At 35.4% G+C, this 24324-nt stretch overlaps 1 protein-coding gene across 6 annotated transcripts in view; it reads right to left on the bottom strand.

Moving 5' to 3' along the window:
• LOC136040548 (uncharacterized) overlaps positions 1-24254 on the bottom strand; it is a 41649-nt gene extending 17395 nt beyond the window's left edge. The window contains exons 1-5 of one of the 6 annotated variants that reach the window (XM_065724752.1): positions 23131-24254; positions 18841-19143; positions 17481-17624; positions 7964-8142; positions 5325-5531 (exon numbers count right to left, since the gene is read on the bottom strand). In XM_065724752.1, the coding sequence (XP_065580824.1) occupies positions 5325-5531; positions 7964-8142; positions 17481-17624; positions 18841-19143; positions 23131-23203 (906 nt within the window). In that variant the 5' untranslated portion in view covers positions 23204-24254. Of the gene's footprint in view, positions 1-5308; positions 5532-7963; positions 8143-17480; positions 17625-18840; positions 19144-22015; positions 22628-22656; positions 22984-23026; positions 23107-23130 lie in introns of those variants that run through there. The other 5 variants (XM_065724753.1, XM_065724754.1, XM_065724756.1 and 2 more) reach the window with 5 other exon arrangements.
• Positions 24255-24324: the final 70 nt, after the last annotated feature.

Raw genomic sequence — 24324 nt, 5'->3', positions numbered from 1 at the left:
CTAGCAAAAAGGGGTAATGCTGGGCTCCAAATGCTCAAGCTTATGTCAAAACATAGCTCCCCTCCAGATCACCTCCTCCGAATATTTACATCTTTTATTCGCCCAATTCTGGAATATTCAGCTCCTGTATGGCATTTTGGGTAGACGGTTTAGCAAAGCGCCAGGCTCGAAAGAGTTCAGAAAAGAGCTCTAATAATAGTTTCGAAGCAGACAGAAATGAAGAGCTGCTGTCAAAGTTTAAAATAGAAACCCTGGAAAAAAGAAGAGAGAAGCTCTGCATGGATTTCGGAAGAAAATCTCTGATCCATTCATTCCACAAAATCCGTCCCCCCCCCCTACATCCACAACAAAACAACTCCCGCGCATGGTTGCAGTGCCTGTTTACAAATTTCAGCCAGTACGGTGTGCACACCAGCGGTTAGCAAAGAGTTTTATGCCTATTTTTGTGAAAATGTGTAACGAAAGTTAGGAGGATTGATAAGTGTTTTGTTTTCTTTGTTTTTTATGTTATTTTTTTCTTTTGCGTCGCGTTTCAATTTGACTTTACCAAAGAAATTTGGCAGTGCCATGAAAATTTTGGTGAAATTAAAATCTTATCTATCTATCTATCCGTTAAAAAGACCCAGCAACAGGAGGGGAGGGGGTAAAACTTCTAGTACCCCTGGATATGGCCTGGCATGTTAGTACCAAATTTAACCTGTCCTTCCTGGAATGCTTAGTAGCACTTAAATATTGCCAGAGTCTTATTACAGAAGCGGAGATTTTGCCCTTTCCCGTTTATTGATGAGCTTGTATTTTAAAGAACAATCGCGCATTTACTTGCCTGTAAAATAGTTCGTGGTAACGAATTGCAAGTGGTAAGGAACTGTGAATAGGCCCGATAGTAACCGACCAAAAATTTAATAACAATTAGTGCATCCAAAGATTCGGGATTTTCTGCTCATTCCAAAAATACAACATTTATAAAGTTTAATGTTGCTCATCAAATGCTAAGAGCCTTAGAAAATTTGCCTGATTTTCCTGAAAAGGGAGAAACAGCCCCCAAAAGTTAAGTGCCGATTCAAAATTTATAAAATTATTTTAGTTTAATGTTATCAATGAAAGCTATAAGCCTGAAAAAATTTGCCAGATTTTCAAAAAAGGAAAAAACAGATGCAAAAAATTTGACTTTTTGTTCCAATTGTTTAACAAGAGCTAAGAGCTCACATGGCGCTTGTGACGAGGTCGGGAGAGTCGAGAGCCAAGAAACTATATGGCATGAGCTCTAGAAAAAATCTATGGACCAATAGATGAATTTAAAAGGAAAATCAGAGGCTTAATGCCGGTTGGGATTTAAAACAAAAGATCTGAGACACGAGATCATTCTAAATATCAAAATTCATTAAGATCCAATCACCACCTCATAAGTTAAACATACCTCATTTTTTCAATTTTTTCTCTCACTTCAGCACCCAGATGGCCGAATCGGGGAAAACGACTTTATTAAGTCAATTTGTGCAGGTACCTGACACGCATACTAGTTTGAACGTCCAGAAGCACCGAACTCACCAAAGCACTGGACCCCCCTAACTCACCCAAGAGAACGGATCCAGTCCGGTTATGTCAATCCCGTATCTATGACATTTGCTTATTCTACCTACCAGTTTCATACCGATCTCTCCACTCAAAGCATTTTTCAAGATTTCCAGTTTCCCCCTCAAACTCTCCCCAATGGCACCCAGATTTAAAATAAGAGCTCAGAGACATGAGTTCCTTCTAAATATCAAATTTCATTAAGATCGTGTCACCCGTTCTTAAGTTTAAAATATCTCGATTTATCAAATTTATCCAAACTAACACCCCCTCCAACTCCCCCAAAGAGAGCGAACTCAGTCCGGCTATATCGATTACATATCTAGGACTTGTGCTTATTCTTCCCACCAAGTTTCATCCTGATCTCTCCACTCTAACGTTTTCCATGATTTACGCCCACCCCCCACTCCCCTCAATGACAATGGATCCGGTCAGGTTTTAAATAAGAGATCCGAGCTACGAGATCCTTTTAAATACGGAATGTCACTAAGATCCGATCACTCATTCGTAAGTTAAAAATACCTCATTTTTTTATTTTTCAGAATTAACCCTCCCCCCGACTCCCATACAGAGAGCGGATCCTGTCCGGTTATGTCAATCATGTATGTAGGACTTGTGCTTGTTTTTCCCACCAAGTTTCATCCCAATCCCTCCACTCTAAGCGTTTTCCAAGATTTTAGGTTTCTCCCTCCAATTCCCCCAATGTCACCGGATGGGGTCAGAATTTGAAATAAGAGCTCCGAGACACGATACTCATCTAAATATCAAATTTCACTAAGATCCGATCACCAGTTCGTAAGTTAAAAATAATTAATTTTTTCTATTTTTTTCGAATTAACCGTCCCCCTAATCCTCCCCCCAAGATTTTCAAATCGCAAAAATGACTATTTCTAATTTAATGTAGTCTGGTCACTGATACGCCTTCCAAATTTCATCGTCTTAGCTTATCTAGAAGTGCCTAAACTAGCAAAACTGGGACCAACAGACAGACCGACAGACTGACTGTAACATGAGAAGGACATGAAAAGGACAAGGAACTTCAATCCTTCCATTCATTGGTTGCCGATCTATCCATTCACTAGACAGAACTATAATATAACTCAGACTTTTTCTTAGAGAAGAAAAATTGCTTTAAAAAGCAATTTTTGACCAACTCGCAACGTATTTTCAAACTTCATTTCCGCTCAAAGAGTATGGGTAACTGATAAGAGTTGAAACTCTCACTAGTCCCCCCCCCAAAAAAAAAACACCAACGACATCTACCACCTGGCAAAATTACAAGACTAGGCCTAGTATATGTCTGATAAGCAGAAAATTAGCCTATCCTAAACAGTCAAATACTTGCCTTTTTAGGCAATCTGAAATCCAGGTGAGGGTAAAGAGCTCAAAACTATTTAACTAGCAGGACTTAAAACTAGGCCAGCTTTGTGCAGACAGGAAAGGTCACTTGAGTTAAATTAGTTCTCGAAACAAAACCAGTGCGGTGTTATTTACTACTTACACAGATACTTCGCTTTTAAATAGCATAAATATACAAATTATGTTAGGTCTATACCATTATCATATCAATTATCCAGTTCTATTTGAAATTTTTTACTTATTTAGAAACACTTTCAATACTTTATCCAGCCACTACGCTGGGTTTGGCGCTAGTAGTTTATCTTTCCGTGATAAATCGCGGAAAATCCGACTTATCAGTTACCCATACCCTTTGCTTCAGCCTAAGCTCCCGGTCGATTCGTCCCTGCGAGCGCTTATTTTTGCGTCGGTTCTAAGTGGCGAACGATTTGCATATTCCTTCTTTGCCAAGCAATAGAAACCTGTCCAAAAGTACAGCGGTCACAAATGTAGTAATAAATGGGATGTAAGAACAAGCGGCTCGTTTATTTGTGAGACCAAGTGGCTCGTTTATTTGTGAGAACAAGCGGCTCTTTTAAAACGGCACAAATCCATTCATGGCGACACTCTAACCAAACATTCACGCAACAACTGTCCGCTAATCCGGTTTGGATATAAATCGACGTGTAAGTCGATTACAAAAAAAAAAAAAAAATCAAGTTTACAGAATTTTTACAGAGATGAGTTCATAAGGAGGATTTAAAGGGAATTGGGAGGAGTCACTCCTCCTCCTTCATGGGAGGAGTTAAAAATTGCACCTTCGAATTGAATGGAGTGGAGGATGAGTGTTCCCAGCTACATTAATCTCAGGCGGCTTGGTGCTGCAGTGAATTTGTATTAGTTGTAGTAGTAAAGCAGTTAACAAGAACTTCATGATTTTTTTAATTTCAACTTTATTGTACAATATAGAAATTAATAGATCGAAAATAGTAAAAAATGTTTTAAATGATAAAAACACTAGAAGAAAACGAACTATCCATCACCGTTTTTGTGACTGGAAATACAAAGTTTCACAGCAAAATGATGGATTATTCCTACATGTTTGAAATCAATACGTTGATGGCGTAAATAATGTAAGGGAACGTACAGACCCATCTCTTGAATTCCTCTCTTTATTAAGATGTTTACGTATTACACCCGATGTATATTCCTGAGTTAAGCATAAAAGACCCTTAGATTGCGTTTAAGGTTTGTTAGCTAAACGTGAATTATGTAAAACGGAAGGATTTTCTTTTTTCATATTTATAACAAGGCAGACGAAGTAAACCCCAAGGGAGCCCTAAATTTCTGAAATCAAGTACGCGAGGTGGCGCATGACAAGCGTGGCGGAAATGTCGCAAGCGTTCTGGGACAGTGCAAAGCATGGACAGGACTACGCCACGGCTGAACTGTACGGCGGCACTCACAGGTGTACAACGGGCAGCGGAAAGTTGACAACCCCTCGGCAATGTCAATATAATCAAATCAATGAAAGCCAAAAAAAGAACAAAATAAATTTTTAATAAAAACCAGCAAAGGTCAGTGTTTTAAAGCAAGTAGTTTTTTTGCTCACACCTTCATTTCTCTAAGAAACAAATTTGGGGCGCCTTTTTCTCGCGTAAAGATTCTAGAAATTCTTGGAGATTCCTTTATGTGCCAAGTTAGTATTGGATGAAAATCCCCTTTGTTTTGCTTACATTCCTAAGAGGTGGGTGGAAGAACTTTGATGTACCAAATTGCACCCGAACCTCTAAGTAGTCCCAAAAATAGTGCCATTGAACTGCATTGGCAACGCTGGTGTAAGTCACCAAGCGATATTCCTGTTCTGTTTTTATTTTAAAATCTTCGACTTTTATTAAGAACGTATTAAATATTATAGTAAATTTAAAAGTGAAGACAGTCTATGAAGGAGAGAACACTAAAACAAGTTTGTCAAACAAGACAACATTGAGAATCAAAAGTTAATGAGGAATTAATGATAAGCTCAAATAATTCTTTGTTACAAACCAAGTTTTTTTCGGAAAAACAAGCAGCAAAATTCTTGGAAAAAATGGAGATCCGTAAAAACCTTCAGATACGCTGGCAGTGGCAGTTCTGGCCACTCTTGGGCCCATGGCATTTTCAGGATAAATTTTAACAAAATTGTTATTTATTAACAAAATTATTTACATTTTGTTAACTAATTCATAATTTATTTTAAAATTTATTATTTGTATTTTTCATTTATGACTAATTTAATTATGTTGATTAAACCACTTTTGCCCACTGGGGAAGGGGGGGGGGGGGTTCGGCCATAAATTTACCCTGAGTAGCTTGGATTATCTTTCTTCACGTAGGTTTGAACAAATATAGAACTTACATTGACAAATCAATACCTGGTGTAGTAATCCCCTAAGGAATTTGTGACATTTGTCACATGGGGTTAGTTCATCAAAAGTTGTTTCCTGGAGACGGTGCTGCGAAGCGGGCACCAGCAGGGTATCAGGTACTTCCTCAGACTTCTCTTTCTTCGCCTGATCACACAATTCTTCTGCACAAGCTAGTATCGAACGCTGTACAAATTCGTCACGAATTCCAAGAGCCTAAAATAAAAGAGGTGACTAAAGACTGAGATTGAAATTAATCTATTCAAAAACAGGATGTCAATTCATCGGGCAAGGATTTTTTCCTGTTTCTTTTTTCTTAATGTAGATAACAAAAAGCTATTTTTCCAAACCTAGGAAGGGCAATGTTTCTAGTTTTTCAGTGAAAACACGAAAAAGGATACTTTTGAAATGTAGAAAGTCAGGGTAGTGGACGGGGGGGGGGGATGCAGTAAAACTAGAAACAACTCTGAAAACAGATAAACAGAAATTTCGCGAATATAATACAAGAATTTTGTTCATATAGTATTTTACTAATTAATTAACAATTTATTTCATTTTATTTTATTAACTGCACCCTGTACTTTATTAATAAATTTTCAAAAATTACAGAACGATTATCACCGTTAGATTATTTTTTTGAAATTTTGCACCCCTAAATATCTGTACACAGGGCAAGCACCCCCTCTGCCTACTGGGGAGAGAATTGGGTGAAATAGATTGTGATGGTTTTAATTAAGTGTATTTAAGGTTATGAAACTTTATAATATATTTAAGATTTTAGTTCTTTAATTTTTCAGTTTTAACACACATTCACAATTTACAACAACAGAAGACAGGATAAACTGAAGGGTTTTTGCTTAGAACAAGATGGAGACGTACAATAAGTAAAGAGACGTGATTACCACTAAACTATTGAAACACATGAATAAATTACACATGATGTGTTCATGAAACACATGAACACAAAAATTACAATTCAAGCGCAGCAATACTCAAACTTGATGTAATTATAACAGCCCAGCCCATCTTTAAAATATTCAAGAAAATCATTTTGCTTACCCGAAACATGATTGCCACTATCTATATAATATGATTAATATTATAAAGAATTAGCTGTAATGCGTAAATAGTGAAATATTAACAACAATAGCTAAAGTCAATTTAGAAAATCAAACTCAAAAGATGTGAAAGAGATATGGAGAAATAGAAGAGGTAAAGAGGAGAAAATAGTTACTTCAAATGCAACAAATAAACTCGCCTTTTAAAAGTATCTAGTGCTAGACAGCCTATGTACTGACAATTGATTCGTAAGGTAAAAAATCGCTTTCCAGACATTTTTTTAAGTTCAAAGAAAGTTGTCAGACTAGTAAACTGAACTTGCTGGAATTAGATCAAATATCAAATTTTGATAATCTGTAAAAGCTTAATTCAACTAGCTCAGCCACTTATCTTTAAAACATTTAAGAAATTCTATTTAGAAAGCACAATTTTACTATAAAAGCTATTGTCTCTATCAGTTTTATATATTAAAAACACATATATTTTATACTTACAGCCCCCTGCCAGAAACCCAAAAAATGCGCTCTTTGCAAATCAGACAGTCACCCATGTTACAGTTACAAATGCCCTATTGCACTGGCTCTGCTGAAAGGTAAATCTAGGTCAAAATGAGATTCAGATGCTAAATTTTGTCATGGAACATTAATGGAAAAGTTACGGATCGAATCCCAATTCTTTCACAGTTCTTGCAGCCCCATGACCTAGCTCTGATTCAGGAGTATTTCCTGTTGGAAGACTGCCAAAGCCTCTTACCACTTTTTTAATTTTTATCTCCTGTTTCGTGGTGCAGTTGTGAGACTGCAAATCTGTGACATTAAATCTGTTTCTTGACAAAAACAACATCCATCTTCATATACAAGATGAAGAATGACGTCATAATCGGAGCTACAACTATATATGACGGTAAAGGTAAAAACTATGATAATGACATCAGTATTTAATGACGTCATCCCGCCAATAAAAACAAGAACTGCAAATGCGTCAGTATCATTTGATTATCAAAATCGTTAAAGTGAACATGTCAGAAAAAAAGAGTGAAATTTTCAATAGATTTTATTCTACAATTTTCAATAGAATTTTCATACAACAAGCACATGAACGAATCCCAACATGCGACAACATGCATCAGAACGAATCCCAACATGCAACAACAAGCATCAGAACGAATCCCAATATAGGACAAGCATCAGAACGAACCCCAAGATACGACAACAAGCATCAGAAAGAATTCCAACATACATCAGAACGAATCCCAACATGCAACAACAAGCATCAGAAAGAATCCCAACATACAACCAATTCAACTACGCATCAGAACGAATCCCTACATACGACATCAGGCATCAGAAGAAATCCCAACATACGACAACATACGACAACAAGCATCAGAACAAATCCCAACATACGACAACAAGCATCAGAACAAATCCCAACAATACGCATACGTATTAGAAAGAGTGGAATTTTCAATGGATTTTTTTCTAGACTTTTCAAACGACAACAAGCATCAGAACAAATCGTAAGGGAAGAAACCTTCTGCCATCTTGAAGCACAACGGAGAAAAATGAATATTATTGTAAAAAATTTACCGGAACAAGAAGGAGTTGATGATGTAACTCAAGTGAAGCAAATAATTCAAAACCAGCTTCAACTTCCAGTGCCAACAATATTAAAGGCAACCAGGCTGGGGGAGAAAAAACCAACCACTCAGAACTCTGTTTCAAGATACCAGCCCCTTCTAATTCAGCTGCCAGAATCAGAAATTGCTCTGAAAAGACAGATTGTGCAAATGTCTTATGTGAAAAGAAAAAGCCTACAAACATTCTTTCGCAATGATGTACCCAAACGGTTTAGAACAGCTGGTAGTTCTTATGCAATTATGTACCAAAACGGTGTAGAACAGCTGGTAGTATTAGTGAACCTCTCTCAAGAGTACCAAAAAACTAATTGAGCAAAGACTATGAGCAGCAGCTCTATTGCTGACAAACGGAAAGTAAACCCGGCTAAGAAAGTGTTTGCCAATAACCCTGGTACGATACGTCACTCCTACTCATTTCCTAGAATCCTTCTTGCGAATGTAAGGTCACTAGTAAATAAAACGGAGGAACTACAAATTATTCTTGGCAAATACCAGATTGATATTGCTTGCCCTACAGAAACATGGTCTGCTACAGAAGATTCTTGCTCGATTCCTAATTATGACTCCCATTTTAAGCCCAGATTGGACAAAGATGGTATTCCTCTATCTCATGGTGGAGGAGTTGCTTTTTTTTGTAAGTGTACCCTCCCAAATCGGATTCTATCATTTTCTGAAATAGAGAACAACTCCAAAACTGAAGTTTTGTGGCTCTGGACCAGACCCAAATACCTCTCAAAAGAAGTATCTTGCATGATTTTTGGCATTATTTATTACCCTTCCCGTAGTGGATTTAAGAAGGAGCTGACGGCATATCTGCAACTTTATCCTGACAGAATTCGCCACAAATACCCCTATGCTTCAATTACATTATGTGGTGATTTTAATGAGCTAGACCAAAAGTGACTTAGCGCTGCTCTTAGTCTTGACTAGGTAGTCAAGTCACCTACACGTAGTGATAAAACCCTAGACTTGATTTTTACCAACGTTGAAGATTACTACTGTGCCCCGAAAATAGCCCCTCCATTAAGGGCAAGTGACCATGTATGCATCTTTTGGACCCCTTTATCATCCTTTCCCCCCTAAACCATTGATCACTTATTCATATAGACCCATTACCGACGAGAAGATTGCCCATTTCAAAGTAAAACTTAGCTCCAAATCCTGGGCCAATATCCTATGTCTTACCAATGATGATGAAATGGCTTCTAAGTTTTCAGCTGAACCATGGATAAATAAAAAAATTTGTGCCTAATATATGAACTTGATAGACTCTTTAAGGAAGGATTTTTCCAGGAATCTCAAAAACTTCGAAACATTGTTATTAGTGAAATTCGTAAAGCAAGAAAAGAGCATGGTGCTCACGTGCTCAATAAGTTACTGTATTCGAACCCTAAGAATTTCCACAAATGTACCCAAGATCTCATGGGAAAGGTCTCTTCTAAGTTTCTCTTACTGGATAGTAATGGCAACCCGGTGAGTGCAGACATCATGAACGATTATTTTACTTCAACTTGTAAAACTCACCCGCCACTCCAAAATATGCCGGCCAACAGTGCAGTGAGTGACATTCCTGTGATTGGAATACATCAGACCCAGCTTAAACTCGAAAATCATGATACAAATATGTCAGTTTACCCAGGTGATATCCCTACCAAATTGATTGTGAAATGTGCCCATTATTTAAGCGTACCTCTAACTGCAATTTTTAACCAATGTTTTGTAGATGGTATTTCTCCATTGTGTTTTATACGAGCTTTTATATTACCTATACCAAAAAACAAGACCCCAAAAGTCCCCTCTGACTTAAGACCAATATCAAAAACCTCTATTTTCTCTAAAATTTTTGAAAGTTTTATTTACAATTTCCTCTTTGATGATATTCAAGATAAAATTAACCTAAATCAGTTTGGCTTTAGGCCGAATCCTAGCACCGCCCATTGTTTATGTTATATACTTGACACTGTTTTCAAACATCTTGAGTTAAGTAGTTCCTACGTTGAAGCTGTTTTTGCTGATATTAGTAAAGCCTTTGACAACTTGGATCATCAGACAGTTATTGATAATGCAAGGGCTTTAGGTGTCAGTGATTTTGTTTTACGTGTAGTAGCTAGTTTTTTATCTGGTCGTGAGCAAATGTGTAGTCCTCCCTAACGGAGATTCATCAGGTTTTACCTCGATATCCTGTGGAGCACCCCAAGGGACTAAATTGGGTCCTTTAGCATTCTTAATTGTTTTTAACAATGTTTTACCAAACTTTGACAAAACTTTTAAATTTGCGGATGATTTGACATTACCTAACCTTTGTCAAACCTCAAACACTTTGGGCGTTAAACTTGACTCACTCATTAACAACTTAAAGAATGATCTTGCCAATGTTAAACTCAATCTGAGCATACTGAAAAGCAGTTTAATGTTATTCTCCTTTTTAAAAAATATACCCCCAATCAATAATTACCTTTGCATCCCAAACTTAAACAAGGTTAAGCTACTTAGTGTGCACTTGGACAATGACCTTAAATGGAAATCTCACTCTTTTCACTTATTTAAAACATGTGGTTTTCTACTTAGATCTTTCTCCCTTCTTAAACGGTTCTCCATATCAATCCAGAACCTTAAAATAATTTATTGTTCTTATATAAGACCTTGTCTTGAACATGCTTGCCCTGTCTGGCACCTTGGACTTACCAAATCTTTTTTTTCTTTGAATTTAGCACAGCCTCGCAAGCTTCGCTTATGTTGTGCTATTGATTAAGAAATATTTTTTTTTTCTAATAAAATTGTTCTACTACTAAGTTCTTTCGTATCTTCGACTTTTTTTTTTATAGCTGCGATCAGGTTTCAAAAGATTAGTTTAAAAATTGAGTCTAGAATGTTTGAATAAATACAGTTTTCTCCATAAGATAATTATTTTGCAAAAATACATAATGAGAGAAATAATTATTTCCACTTATTTTCGAAAATGGAAAAATTATTGGACCACTTCACTAGGAATTGGCTACAAAATCTAAACTGTACACCAGACATTCCAGAAAACTTCCTTTTGCGTCACTAGTAGTGTTACCCCTTATGACACAGGGTTAAATATTGCTTGCCGGATGAACTTTCTTTGATATTTTAAAGGGAGTAGTACAGTCGGATGAATGAAACTTCAGGAATCAGCTCAAATATTAAATCCTGGTATCTCTGAAGATTTCATTGACCACGCTCAACTGCCTATCTCTAAAATACGTTAAAAAATTACAATATCCAGTTGAAATTTACGGTGACCTTCGAAAATAGGCAAATTGTGATAAATCTATTCTGAATTTTGAATAAAGACTATATAAAATTGTGCATTAGGAGACCTGCTAAAAGGGGCTTCATCTTACGTATCGGAAAAAATCTGCCCAGTTTCATTAAATTTCATAGGAATATTTGAAATTTTGTGTCTACAATTATCCGTTCTTCCACTAAACTATGAACAAAATGACAATTTGTAGAGTTATCAAATTACAAAATCTAATATATCTTCTTCTTGATCAGCGTTATCAAATAGAGAACTAAGATAGTTTTTCCAGTATTTCTATCAATTTATGGGTGGTAGGCCTAATTGTAAATTAATGCGTTTTTAGATATAAAGTGTGCTTCAATAATCATTATTTCAGAGACATTTCTAAAGTGGTGTGTTAAAATTTCAGGTTTGTTTTTGCAATAGAGTATCTGAAAATTACTTTTGTTTTCATTAATAAAACCTAGGATTTTTTTTTCTGTTAAGCAAATTGTTAAAAGTAAATCGATTGTATTCATGTCTAGTTGTGTTGCGGGAAAAAAAAACTTCGGTTTCACCTTTTTTTCTGCTGCCAATTTCAGTCTAATGAGAGAACGTGGAAAAGCTCGAACCTTAGCATAGTTATGATCTCGTACCAGATTGATGAATACGACGTACAATTTGGAAAGCCCCGCGTAATTCTTAACTTGGGCGAGAAAGAGACTTACAATTCCACGAAAAAGACTTACAATCCAACAAAAGAAGCAGTTTGCCATAGGTTTCAAAGTTTCTATATGATTTTGAGTTCGCTTAATTTTTTACGACCTATAGATCACCGTTTGTAGACAAATCTGAAGCGACGGTTTTTCGGCATTTCTAAAATAATAGACAACGCAATACATACTTTTTGTGATCAAATGTACCCTAAAATTTTGCCACACTGCGTACTTCAAAAGTTGTTAAAGATAAATTGGCCAGGATTCATAAATGTCGTTATGAGAATCCAACGAACTTCAACTAGCAATCAAAGATTTTCGGTACTAGTAAGCAGTGTCATACGGGAAAAATGTAGTAGATTATCGGGATTGCAACTACAAAGAATAGACCTGTCATAATATACATATAAACTTTGTAGGCTACCACTTTATGGTAACTCAGTAGAGCCAAAAATAACTTACTCAACAACGAGTAGCTTTGACCGTCTCAAGTAACCACTGAAAGTGACACCGACATGCTTAAGTTTCGATCCAGGAAAACTTTCACCCTCTTAATGATTACGAATGAAGACTATAGGCGTAGTGGGGTATTAGGTAACGACGGAGTTAAAAAACAACAAACTCAGCTTTGGGTTGATAGAAACATAGGTCGATGTCTGCGTGACTCTAGGTTAGAACCTAGACCCTAGAGTTCTAGGTTAGAACTAGATGGTCAATATGCCAGATTTCAGAGCGCGTCATCAGTGTAACAAAATAAAACCATATCAGTACAATCCATGGGAAAACTACGAAATACATGTCTTGTTACAATAAACAAGACTTCTATCATATAGTTTTTGGTTTTGGTTTTGTAGAATAGCTCCTTAGAGATAGTTGTGATGATATTGAGCCCAGAAGTCCTAGTGAAAAAAAGAAAGATATCACGGTAATCTTCTTTATGCATAAGCTTGTCATTTAGAGAATATCCTTAAGGAAGTAAAAAGTTACAATCGATCAAACCCTCTAGCACTGAAATCTTTAAACTTATTGGTTTGCATCTATTTGGCCTCTGAATGGTAAGTTTAAAATTAAAAAAAGAAAAAAAAAAGAGAAAAAGCTACAAGACAAAGCTTCAGCAACTCTTCTTAGAAAAAAATATAGACAAATCTTTGCGGTTACTAAACATCATGCATAGAAAGCGGAATGTACTCCGGAAGAGGAAGCTATTCTTTTTCTTCGAATACATCTATTACTTTAGTACTTTAAAATCATTTCTAAGTGAAATACGGGTTTCCTAATCAAACAGTTCGTGGTAACGAACTGTAGTAAGGAGCGACCAATTTTTGCATCAAAAGAATCGCATTCTTACGCTAATTTTAAATATATAAGTTTCTTCAAGTTTATTTTTACCCATCAAAAGTTACAAGCCTAAGAAAGTTTGCCTTATTTTAGAAAATAGGGGAAAACACCCCCTAAAAGTTAAAGAATCTTAACAAAAATACCACCATGAGATTCAGCGTATCAGAGAACCCTACTGTAAAAGTTACAAGCTCCTATTTACAAAAATTTGGAATTTTGTATTTTTTGCAAAAAGGTAGAGCAAGGAAGCCTGTTTATTTATTTTTTTGTTTTTTCTTTTCCCCAGGGGTGATCGTATCGACCCAGTGGTCCTAGAATGTCAAGACAGGGCTCATTCCACCGGAAATGAAAAGTTCTGGTGGCCTTTTTAAGTGACCAAAAATATTGGAGGGCACCTAAGACCTCTTCCACGTTTATTTTTTCCCCAAAATTACTGTATCAAAATTTTTAGATAGCCATTTTTTTCAGCATGGTCGAAAAACCTAATACTTATATCTTTGGGGACGACTGACTCCCCCACAGTCCCCTAGGGAGGGACTGCAAGTTACAAACTTTGACGATTGTTTAAATAAAGTAATGGTTATTGGGACGTGTACAGACGATTTCAGGGAGACTTTTTTACGTTAAAGGGGGTCGGGGGAGGGGGTTACGTGGGAGGATTGTTCCATGGAAGAATGTATCATGAAGGAAGAAAATTTCCATGAAGGGGCCGCAGGATTTTCTAGTATTATCTATAAGAACAATGGGAAAATAAATAAAAAAAGTTCTTTTCTGGTGGAAGTATGGAGCAGCATTAGAACCTAAAACGAACAGAAATTATTACGTATATAAAAAGGTTCGTCTCCTCCACAATACCTCACTCTTTAGACTAAAGTATTTTTAGTAATTTCAACTATTTATTTAACGGTGTTTGTGATTCAGGAGTCATTCTTAAAGAATTGGGACCAAGTTGAAGCTTTAGTGTAAAGAGGGAGGTATTGACGAGGGGGGGGGGAACCCCTTCATATACGTAATAAAAATATACAAATATAGAATTTCGTTACGTAAGTTAATTCGTAAGTTACGTATATTTATTACTAATAAAAGCCTTCGTAAAAAATAAAAGTTCTAGTTGCCTTTTTAAGTAGCCAAAAATTGGAGTGCAACTAGACCTCCTCCCCCACCTTTTTTTCAAAATCGTCCGGTCAAAACTATAAGAAAGCCATTTAGCTAAAGATAAATAAATTAATAGACAAATTTCGTTTTAATTATTCATGTGCGGTGAGCCAAAATCAAAAGATGTATTAATTCAAAAACGCTCAGAAATTAAATGAAAAAAAAAACAAGTTTTTTAAGGGCAAGTAAGGAGCAACATTAAAACTTAAAACGAACAGAAATTATTCCGTTGATGAAAGGGGTTGTCCCTTCCTCAACGCCTCGCTCTTTACGCTAAAGTTTTTTGTTTTTTTTTTAAAGTAAAGTTGTTAGAAAGAGTCAAACTTTAGTGTAAAGAGCGAGGAATTGAGGAGGTGACAACCCTTTTCATAAACGGAATAATTTCTGTCCGTTTTAAGTTTTAAGGTCGCTCCTTACTTGCAGTTAAAAATCTTGTTTTTTTTTCATTTAATATGGAATAGGGCAGACTAACACCTGCGACATTCCCAGAATGCAAGAACACGTGTCTCATAAATTTGATACAACCTAGTTATTTCCCCTCTTTAGCCCATTTTTTTCCATCAATTTTCTTGAACAATTTTCTAAAGTGATTACATTTTTGGAAGCGTATCTTTCTCCTTAATATTCCTGAAGCGAAATACTTGTCAAGGGAGCGGTAAATAAACTTCAAAAAAATAGCATCATCCATTTTTTTAACATTCATTCTATCTAAAGAGCCTAATTCTGGATTTATCTTCCCACCTTAATTTGACAGGTGAGACTAGACTATCCAGAGGAGATTGAGAGATCGAGAGGGGAGACTATCTAGGATTTCCACCTTCATCTATGTTCTTCAATATAAAAAATGTACCCTGGTAGATTTTATTAAAAAATTTGGAAAATTGACTTAAAGAAATGATTTTATATGTTAAAGTCAAAACATATTATTCGCTACTGTTGGTACTATTAAGTTAACTCTTGTTTTTAGGGATAATTTTTAAGACTGTAATTAAATATCAATCGGGTGTTTTTACGCAAAAATCCAAAGAAATGTAAAAAGTGAACTTTGTCAACTGGGTTTACGAAGTACCAAATTAAAATGATCATTAGCAAAAACAGAGAAACAGAATAATATAGCCAATATTAGTGCATTTAAGTTCAACTCTTCGGATTGGGGTCAGAATATAGACATACTTAAGTCCAACCTTATGGTGAGGGTCAGGAGAAATACGAGAGACTCCCATTTTCAATTCTTCCATGGGGATCTTCGAATATGTGTGTGGGGGGGGTGAGGGATTCTCCCTTGGCCGCAACGCTCCTGTGTGCTGCTATGATAGCCAAGCTGTCATACCTGGTACCTATTTTTTAGAAAAGCAAATTTTTTTAAAATGGTTTTGAGACACAAAATTTTCTACGTAAAGCATAGTCCAAGAAACAAGTGTTAGAAATGAAAACATTCTTCCCAAGGTTCAGTTAATCCTGACCCTTGCCTTGCATAATATTTATAAGCTAAGTATTGAAAATAAGAAGAAACATACATCTTATTTAAAACTCTGCATATAATTTTGGATCCTTTTTAGTCTCATTCCTTTATCAAACACTAACGCTCCAAATGAAAATGAAGAGCTTTGCTATGTTTGACGCTAAGAGCCTGTCCCAATTGTTTTCTTTGTTTCAATTTATTGCTTTTTACAAATGCCGAAATGTCCGTCTTATTTCTTGGTAGGAAAGCCAAATTTGAACGCAAAATGGTCAGAAACAACTAACAACACACTACCATATCTTTAAGAAACAGTTTTGAAGTGCTTAGTGAAATAGAAAAAGATTATCCAAGTCACGTTAAAACCATGACTTTTGTTCAGTGAAGTTGACATACATAAGTGACAGTTTTAAAGTTGCTAAGACCCTAACTCTAAAAAAATACCTCCAATGTCTAACACAAGTACGATGTAAAATTCTGAACAGAGAGGAAGACAAAGTTCATGCAGGAGCGAGCAGGACAGCAATAAGACAGAAATCCCCATTGGCCAAGAAAGCTTCATTTTTCGTCTCAAAAGCTTGTCTTGCAACAATTTTAAATTGTCAGATTTAGTCACAATCTTATAAGGGATATAACAAATTCATATGCATAGCAAATATTTTAAAACTGTAGTTGTATGGATCTACAAGCCACCAAATTAATCTGACCTCAGTAGTAGAAATGACTAATATAAAATAAAATTACGAGTTTCCAAACTGCGAAACGTTGTTTTTAAGCTTCTTGCAATGGACTTTCTGCATCCAACAGCAATCTTCCCGTTCCTCCTGTTTCTCCGTCAATTTCCAAGGAATCTACTGCATTCTTTTTTTCTTGTATGGATTTTGTCTTCTGTGGCGTGACAGATATTTTGAACGGAGAAACACTATTTCAAATGCACTGACAGATTAGGTAATTACAAATCTGATCTTACTAAAACATACCTATCTTGGGGATTGATGGCAAATATGGCAAACACAGTAAAAGTTTCACGTTTGACACAGTTACAAAACTGTCATTTCAAAACAACGGACCAAACCAGAAATTTTTATGGCAAAATTCACAGCTAAAGCCGGAAAATTTCTTTATTTTATTGTTGAGATTTCACCATCACCAAAGATTGAAATTTCGAATTCTATTGGTGATTCTTCTTCCTTAAAAAGTTGATGGTTTTAAAGTTCTTGAGCAGATATCATCTGATATTTGGCTTATCCTTAAAAATATAAGAGAGTGTCCTAACAGCAGGCATGACTGATTTTGATGGAAGAAATAGTAAATACTAGAGGCAAGCTATATCAATTGCAACACATGCGAAAAATTTCTAGAGGAAGTGAGGTACTTTTTTTTTAAATACTCCAAAATATAATAAAAACATTAAAAGGCAAGACTTACAATCTGAAACTGCAATATGTGCAGGATGTTTTAAAAGTAGAAACAACGATCTAACACTATTATCATGTTTATGTTACTTCTACAGCTATACTAGCTTAATTTTAACGATTTCAATATAACTTACCTAGCGCGGGCATAGATGTCGTTGGTAGCTTACTATCGTGCACTGCAGTTGGCTTATTTTTCAAAATAGATTTTGGTTTCACAAAAGATGACACCGGTTTTGCCCTTGAGTCAGATTTATCAAAGAAATCTTCGGGTAAAGTTTCTGAAAAATACAAAGAGAAATGTAAGAATAGGATATAAAGAGCAATAGAAAAATGCTGCATAGAGTTCATTCCAGCTCACCCCTGCAAAAAGAATTTTTTTTTTTTTCATTGTCTACAGATAAGATCAGAGATAAATTTCATATTTAATAAAAGACAAACTATACTTGAGTACAAACCAAAATTGCTCCCATATATTGCTGAGAATTATTTTTGAAAGTTTTCATAACATGACCAAGCCTCTACCTTTTTTTTAGTAAGATTTAAATTAAACAGTTTTATTTGAACATAAATCAGTAGTAGCTATTTTGCCAGCGGTAACAAAGCCAGGACTCAATCTTGCAAAGGGTATAACTAATTTTGGGGAAAGTAAGTCAAAGTATGGAAGATATATCCTTGCAGTCATTACACGCTCAAAGGCATTTTTCACACATTTTAGTTATGTCAAATCTCCTCCTGAAGGTTAACCCGTAAGCAAAGTCAGAAGGAGGCAACTGGTTCATATTTCACCATCCAATAGAACCCTGGGTTGAACCACCTCTAACTTGAGAGTGGTCTTGTAAATTGGCGGTTTTCTAATGGGATTTAAAAATTTTCTACACACACAAGCAGCAGCTACTTCCAATTTTCATACAAGTAGAGTCAAAATACACTCAAATAATAAATACAAGGGACATTTAAGCAAAAACCTAAAAGAAAAAAACCTTAATAACACAAGAATTTGTAAACCATTTGAAATGTATAAAGATTTTCTAAAGGAAAGGTCTTTGGAATATTAATTTTCCCAAAATAAATATGTATCCTATGATTCCATTAAAAACACACAGACACATAGTCAACTTATAATTAACCACATATTCGACTAATAATTCAGCTGTACCCCTCTACTACCCATGCAATCTGAAAACTTTACCTGATACTAAAATAAGACCACAATTTTCCCTTTAATTCAGCTGTACCCCTCTACTACCCAAGCAATCTGAACACTTTACTTGATCCTAAAATACTAAGTTTCACACAAAGAATTCCTCTCCTGTCATTACAACAGTTTCAAAACTTTGGGTCTGTACCTCCATAGCTATTGATTGTTTAGCCTGATGGAGATTTATTTTATAGGTAAAATTAAATAGAACAAGGTGACAAACAATAGACATGGTCCAGGCTTTAGTGTCTAAGTTTATCTAGTAAACTGAGTATTTTAACCCAATTGTATTTTACCTTTCCTTTTGACAGCAGGCCTGTCATCAAATTCAGCCTTCCTTTTAACACCTAGTGCAGTTTTACTTGAACTTTGTGGCTTCTGGAACTTCGCAATATTTTCTCTATGCTGTCTTCCACTTATGTGTGCAGTCCAAAACAATTCCCTTTTAATCGAGATATTGCAAAGAGAGCAGCTCAATAATAGACCTCCATGAGTATACTTGGCATATGGAGAGTCAATCTTCTTTGCAGATGAACCTAATCCAAGCTTAGCCTTCATCCCAGCCATTCCAGCTGTTTTCTTCAAGGCATCTTTTTCACCTTCAAATACACAGACTAATACTTTGATTTGGCAAGATAAAAATACAATTTAAAATTATTTTCGTCAGTTCACATAAATCAGGGGGGATTGTATTTTTCAAAATCTATGGGGGAAGCAATTCTCTTGTTTTTTCAATAACAATTCCAAGAAAAGCCACTTTCAATGGATATACCCCCTCTCCCCCCCAAAAAAAAATCAAATTCTGGAAGGGGCAAGACCCAATGCTAAAAAAAAATCTTTTTTGCTGACTCTTTTGTAAAATGAAATTGTATCTTTTCAGATTGTTATTTCAACAAGATTGAAAAAAAAGAAATTGAAAAATTCTAAAAATTCCCCATGTATTTCAGCCACATGTGAGGATAGTTCAAACAAACATTAAATTAAACAAAACAAGTTTGTTTTTTTTAACTGGAAGTAAGGAGAAACATTAACACTTAAAACAACAAGAATTATTACATATAAGAGGGGAGTTACTCCCTCATCAATACCTTGCTCTTCCCTAGAATTTTTTAGTACTTTTAAAAAAGCTTCTTATTGTTCTAGTTAAACAGCCCTTACCTTTCAGGGGTCATTCTTAAAGAATTGGGACAAAAAGCCAAACTATAGCATAAAGAACAAGACATTTAGGATGGAGCGACCCCCCTCATATATGTAATAATTCCTATTTTTTAAGTTTTAATCTTGCTCCTTACTTTCAGTTGAAAAAACTTGTATTTTTTATTCAATTTTTGATTGTTTTTTTTTTTTTTTTCAATAATTCTGGGAAATCAGCTTCCCCCTCCATTGAAAATTTCCCCCCATGGAAAGATCCTCTAGAAAATTCAACCCCAGGAAAAACTTAACCTGGACAATTACCCTTTACATCTCTACTTGTAAAATTGAGTTGGCAAAGAGAATGTAAGACGAAGTAAAAATATTGATGCATAGGAACTCTAGACAATTTCCCCCATGTAAAACTTCCCTCGAAAAGTACACCCCCCAGAAACTTCTCTCCATGGAAAATTCACCCCTCCCCCAACCAAAACATTCTAACAAATACTACGTGTAAACAATGGACAAATTTCATAACTTAAAGACCATTCCTCAAGGGTTGAAAAAGATGGCTCTCAAAATTTTGATCCAATTAAATTGGGGAGAAAAGGGCATGGGAGGGAGGCTAGCTACCCTCTAATCTTTATGGTTACTTAAAAAGAGCACTAGAACTTTAATTTCACTTAAAATCAGCTCTCTCCTGATGTTATAGGACTATGGTTTCAATACAATCCCCCCTGGGGGAAAAACAAACAAATAACAATGGATCCATGATTTTTTTTTTCTAAAAAAAAACACAAAATTCCATATTTTTCAAATGGGAGCTTGACACCTATACAGTAGGGCTCTCTGATGTGTTAAACCTGTTGATGTGATTTTCACTAAGATTACTTGACTTTCAGGGTTTCTTTCCTCCCTTTTCCAAAAATCAGGCAAATTTTCCAAGCCTTGTAGCTTTAGATGGGTAACTTTAAACTTATCAATCTTATATGTTTAGGATAAAAATTCTATTCTTTTGATATGTCAATTGATATCAATTCTTTTTGGACATTTTTGGTTACTATTGTGCTACATTGCTCCTTAATTACAGTTTAATGCAAAGAACTGTTTTATATTTAGATATCTTTTCAAATAAGTAATTACCTTAAATTGCATTTGCCAGCAAGATAAGGTGGTAGATCAGTAATTCATTTTGACAACCATTTACAACTTTACAACAAGAATTCCATTGTAGATGAAAAAGTTCTAAGATGCACAGAATGTAATCATACATCATCAATAAGTGCACATAAACAACTAATTGCTTTTATGCACAGAAGGAGTTAAAATAAAATACCTTTGTCATGTAATGTTCTTCAAGTGTTTTCTTTGTATGATTTAGACAAATAAGGTGTTTTGAAACCTAAAAACTAAGTAAGAGCCCAGTATAGTACCAAGTCTCCTGAGACCAACAGCCTAGCATGCTCATCCTCAACCCCAATTTATTAATAGCTTCATCCCTTCTCCCCTTCTATGTAGCTCCTTTGAATCCCTCCCTATAACCTCTTCCCACCCCATTGAGAGACAGCTTACTTTTTATTTGGCCCCAGATGGATGATAAAGACAATCCTTGGCAATGTGGCATCCTTTATTGGTAAAACTTGGCCTGGCCATCTTAATCTTTCTTTCATTATAACCCTAGAAAGTAGGACTGAGCCATATTTTGCATATAGCTTATGTTGGATATACAATCAGTCAAACAAGATAATTCCTCTGGGAAACCTCAACAAGTCTTCTTGAAACTTTGAAACACCCCATCTTAGAGGCATATTTGATCACTTTCAGTACCATGGATTCCAATATTCTAATATTATTTTACAGACTTATTTTACTATTCTTACCAACTTTTTTCAACTGCAAATAATAAAAAACAAAACAACATGCACCTTGAATTTTCTACTTTTCACATTTTTGCTGCATCCATCTTCTTTACTGATCATACTACCCACATAAGTAAAGCTATCCAAAGTTTTCTTATTACCCAGTTTCATGCTCATTTTTTTCTAGTTCTCAGCAACTTCTTAACAATAATTTTACCCTATCATAGCACAATAAAATCTCAAAACTTTCAAGATTTAATTTTTTTTTAAGATTTTCATTTAGAACGCTCAAGTCATCTGCATAGTTTATGTCTAGGGCAGTTTTACCTTCTCTGATACCATGTTCTCCCACAGCCTAAGCAATAAGATTGGTCAGTAGGAAATAGTCAAGACTCATCTTTATTACTCACATTGGATTATTATCAATTTCTGAACTATATATTTAGTATGTGTAAAGTAATATCTTTAATATCTAGCTTACCTGCCACATGCTTCAGCAATCTCAAAAGCAAAGAAACTCAAGGAAATTTCCCTCACATAAAATTTGCTCCTCCTCTGCAGAAAATTCCCCCAAGTGGAGAACTACACCTCAGCCAACCCCCAAGATTTATGCTTCATAGGAGAATTGAGTCCATAAATATAAAAAAACATAGTAATACACTGAATTAATAAACATGAATACTAATTTTCTTTACAATTGTAATGCTTTCCAGAATAGAGTTAATCCCATACTGACTGAAGTTGTTCTTTACCTTACATTTAAATAAATTACCTAATCAATTAATTTTGATTACATATGCAAAGGGCAGGAAAAAGAAATGGAAACCTAATTCATTTGAATATCCCCCCCCCCAATAATACCATTGACAAGGAGGTTGAAGATAGCATTCCATTGACAAGGAGGTTGAAGATAGCATTTCAGACAAAGATATGCAGCTCATAGACAATTTGGATGATGAGTCTTTGCACATTGGAAGTGTCAGTGAACTTCAGACTGACAAAGTATTTTCTTCAGGAAATTTTTTGCTTGTTAGGTTTGTGGTGGGAAAGAAACCAAACTCTGCTGTTTATTCTGTTGGTGAGATTGAAGAAGTGAGTGACAGATTAGCTAAAATAAACTACCTCTGCAAATTAAATGAAAAGTTCATCTTTCCAGAATGTCCTGATTGTGCAGACACTGATTTTGATGATATAATTATGAAGTTGCCTACTCCTTTTGCTGCAGGAGGGACAGAGCAAGCAGTCAAAGGGCTTGTATTTGGGCCTCCTACAATCTGCCTCAACTCTTATGCAAGTGAACTTGCATTTATACACCAAGAGATTTGGACACTTGAAGAGGTTAATTGTTTTTGGGTCTCACTGATAAATGACTTGATAGAAGTCATTGAAAAAATATATAATTTTAGGTAGGCCCTATTTGGCAAACAGGTGAAGAGAAAGGTTAAGCCAGGACTAAGAGTAAAAACAAGCAGGATCTAAGGTGTAGACTGACTTCGTACAACAGCAAATTAATCCAATTTACAGGTTCCACTCCTTTGCCCCCCCCCCCTCGTTTCGTTACCACCAACTGTTTAATAAAATGTATGCACAACAAACCATTGTTTGAATCTTTTTCTTCTTCTTCTTCTTCTTGATTGGTTATCTGAAGACGCAAGTGCATAATCTCCATGCAATTTCTTTATTTATTCCACTTAAATCCTAACTAAATCCATGCAAGGTTTGAAGCTGAAAGTACATTTCCTATTCTATTAATAAGAGTGGCATAGTGGCTTGTACTTTGTGGGGGAAATAGTATAGGCACTTCACCATAACTGAAGTTCAATGAGTCGCATATTTGTTTCACTGCAGACCTTAGGTTTTGTGTGATATGGCACTCTTCCAATAGGTGTCGAATGGACTGTATATCACTTGCACAATCACACATGTTTGTTTCACTTAAATTTAATTTCTTCAAGTGTTCTTTTGTCGCGGCATGTTGGGTTTTCAATCGAAATATAATGTTTGCTGCTTTTCGTGTAATTGGTATATACTTTTTATTTGGAGTCTTTCCTTTAAAATATTCTACATAACGATTACTAGATTTTTCAAGGTTCCGATTTATTTCTGATTTCTTTAATAGCCAGGTAATCCTTCGATATTTTGAATAGAAATTCGTGCATTCTGAACTTATTGAGCCTAGCAAGGTAGCCTCCTTTGCTAGTTCGTCCGCTTTTTCATTTCCATCTATGTCAAAATGGCTTGGACAGCATTGTAATCCAACTGTTATAGCTTTTTCTTGACATTTTTTGAATCAAAGCATGTTTGAATCAAAAGCATAATAAAATGGTTTCTATTTCTTTAGAACATAAATATAAAAACACTTTGTATTAAATAGATGGCAGTAAATAAGAAGTTTCCGAGTTTTCCAATTGTGTTGCGAGAGCAACACTTTGGTTTTGTCCCGTTTTTTTTTTTTTTTTTTCCTATGCCACCGATCTCAGCTTATTCCTGGAAACTGGTAAGGGTCTAACCTGTACGGTTTTTACGGAAAGTGTGGACCTTAGGCCGGATTGATGAGTTTGTCACCGAACTAAAATGTTGTCCTTAGTTTGATTTTTGATTATATTTTATTCTCAAAATATTCGTGCCATCCAATTATAATTATTTAACTCTGTCAATGGGGATTAGTAGTGATTACCTTTTCTTGGTGGTCTTGACACATTCAAAAATGCGTATAGAAGTATTTAAAATCTAAAAATTTCATCTAATAAAATACGCAAATTTAAAAATAGATATTCAGGTGCCAAAACC

This window comes from Artemia franciscana, chromosome 21 (assembly GCF_032884065.1).
Source record: "Artemia franciscana chromosome 21, ASM3288406v1, whole genome shotgun sequence".
Taxonomy (NCBI): domain Eukaryota; kingdom Metazoa; phylum Arthropoda; class Branchiopoda; order Anostraca; family Artemiidae; genus Artemia; species Artemia franciscana.
This window is presented reverse-complemented; position numbering and strand designations above follow the sequence as displayed.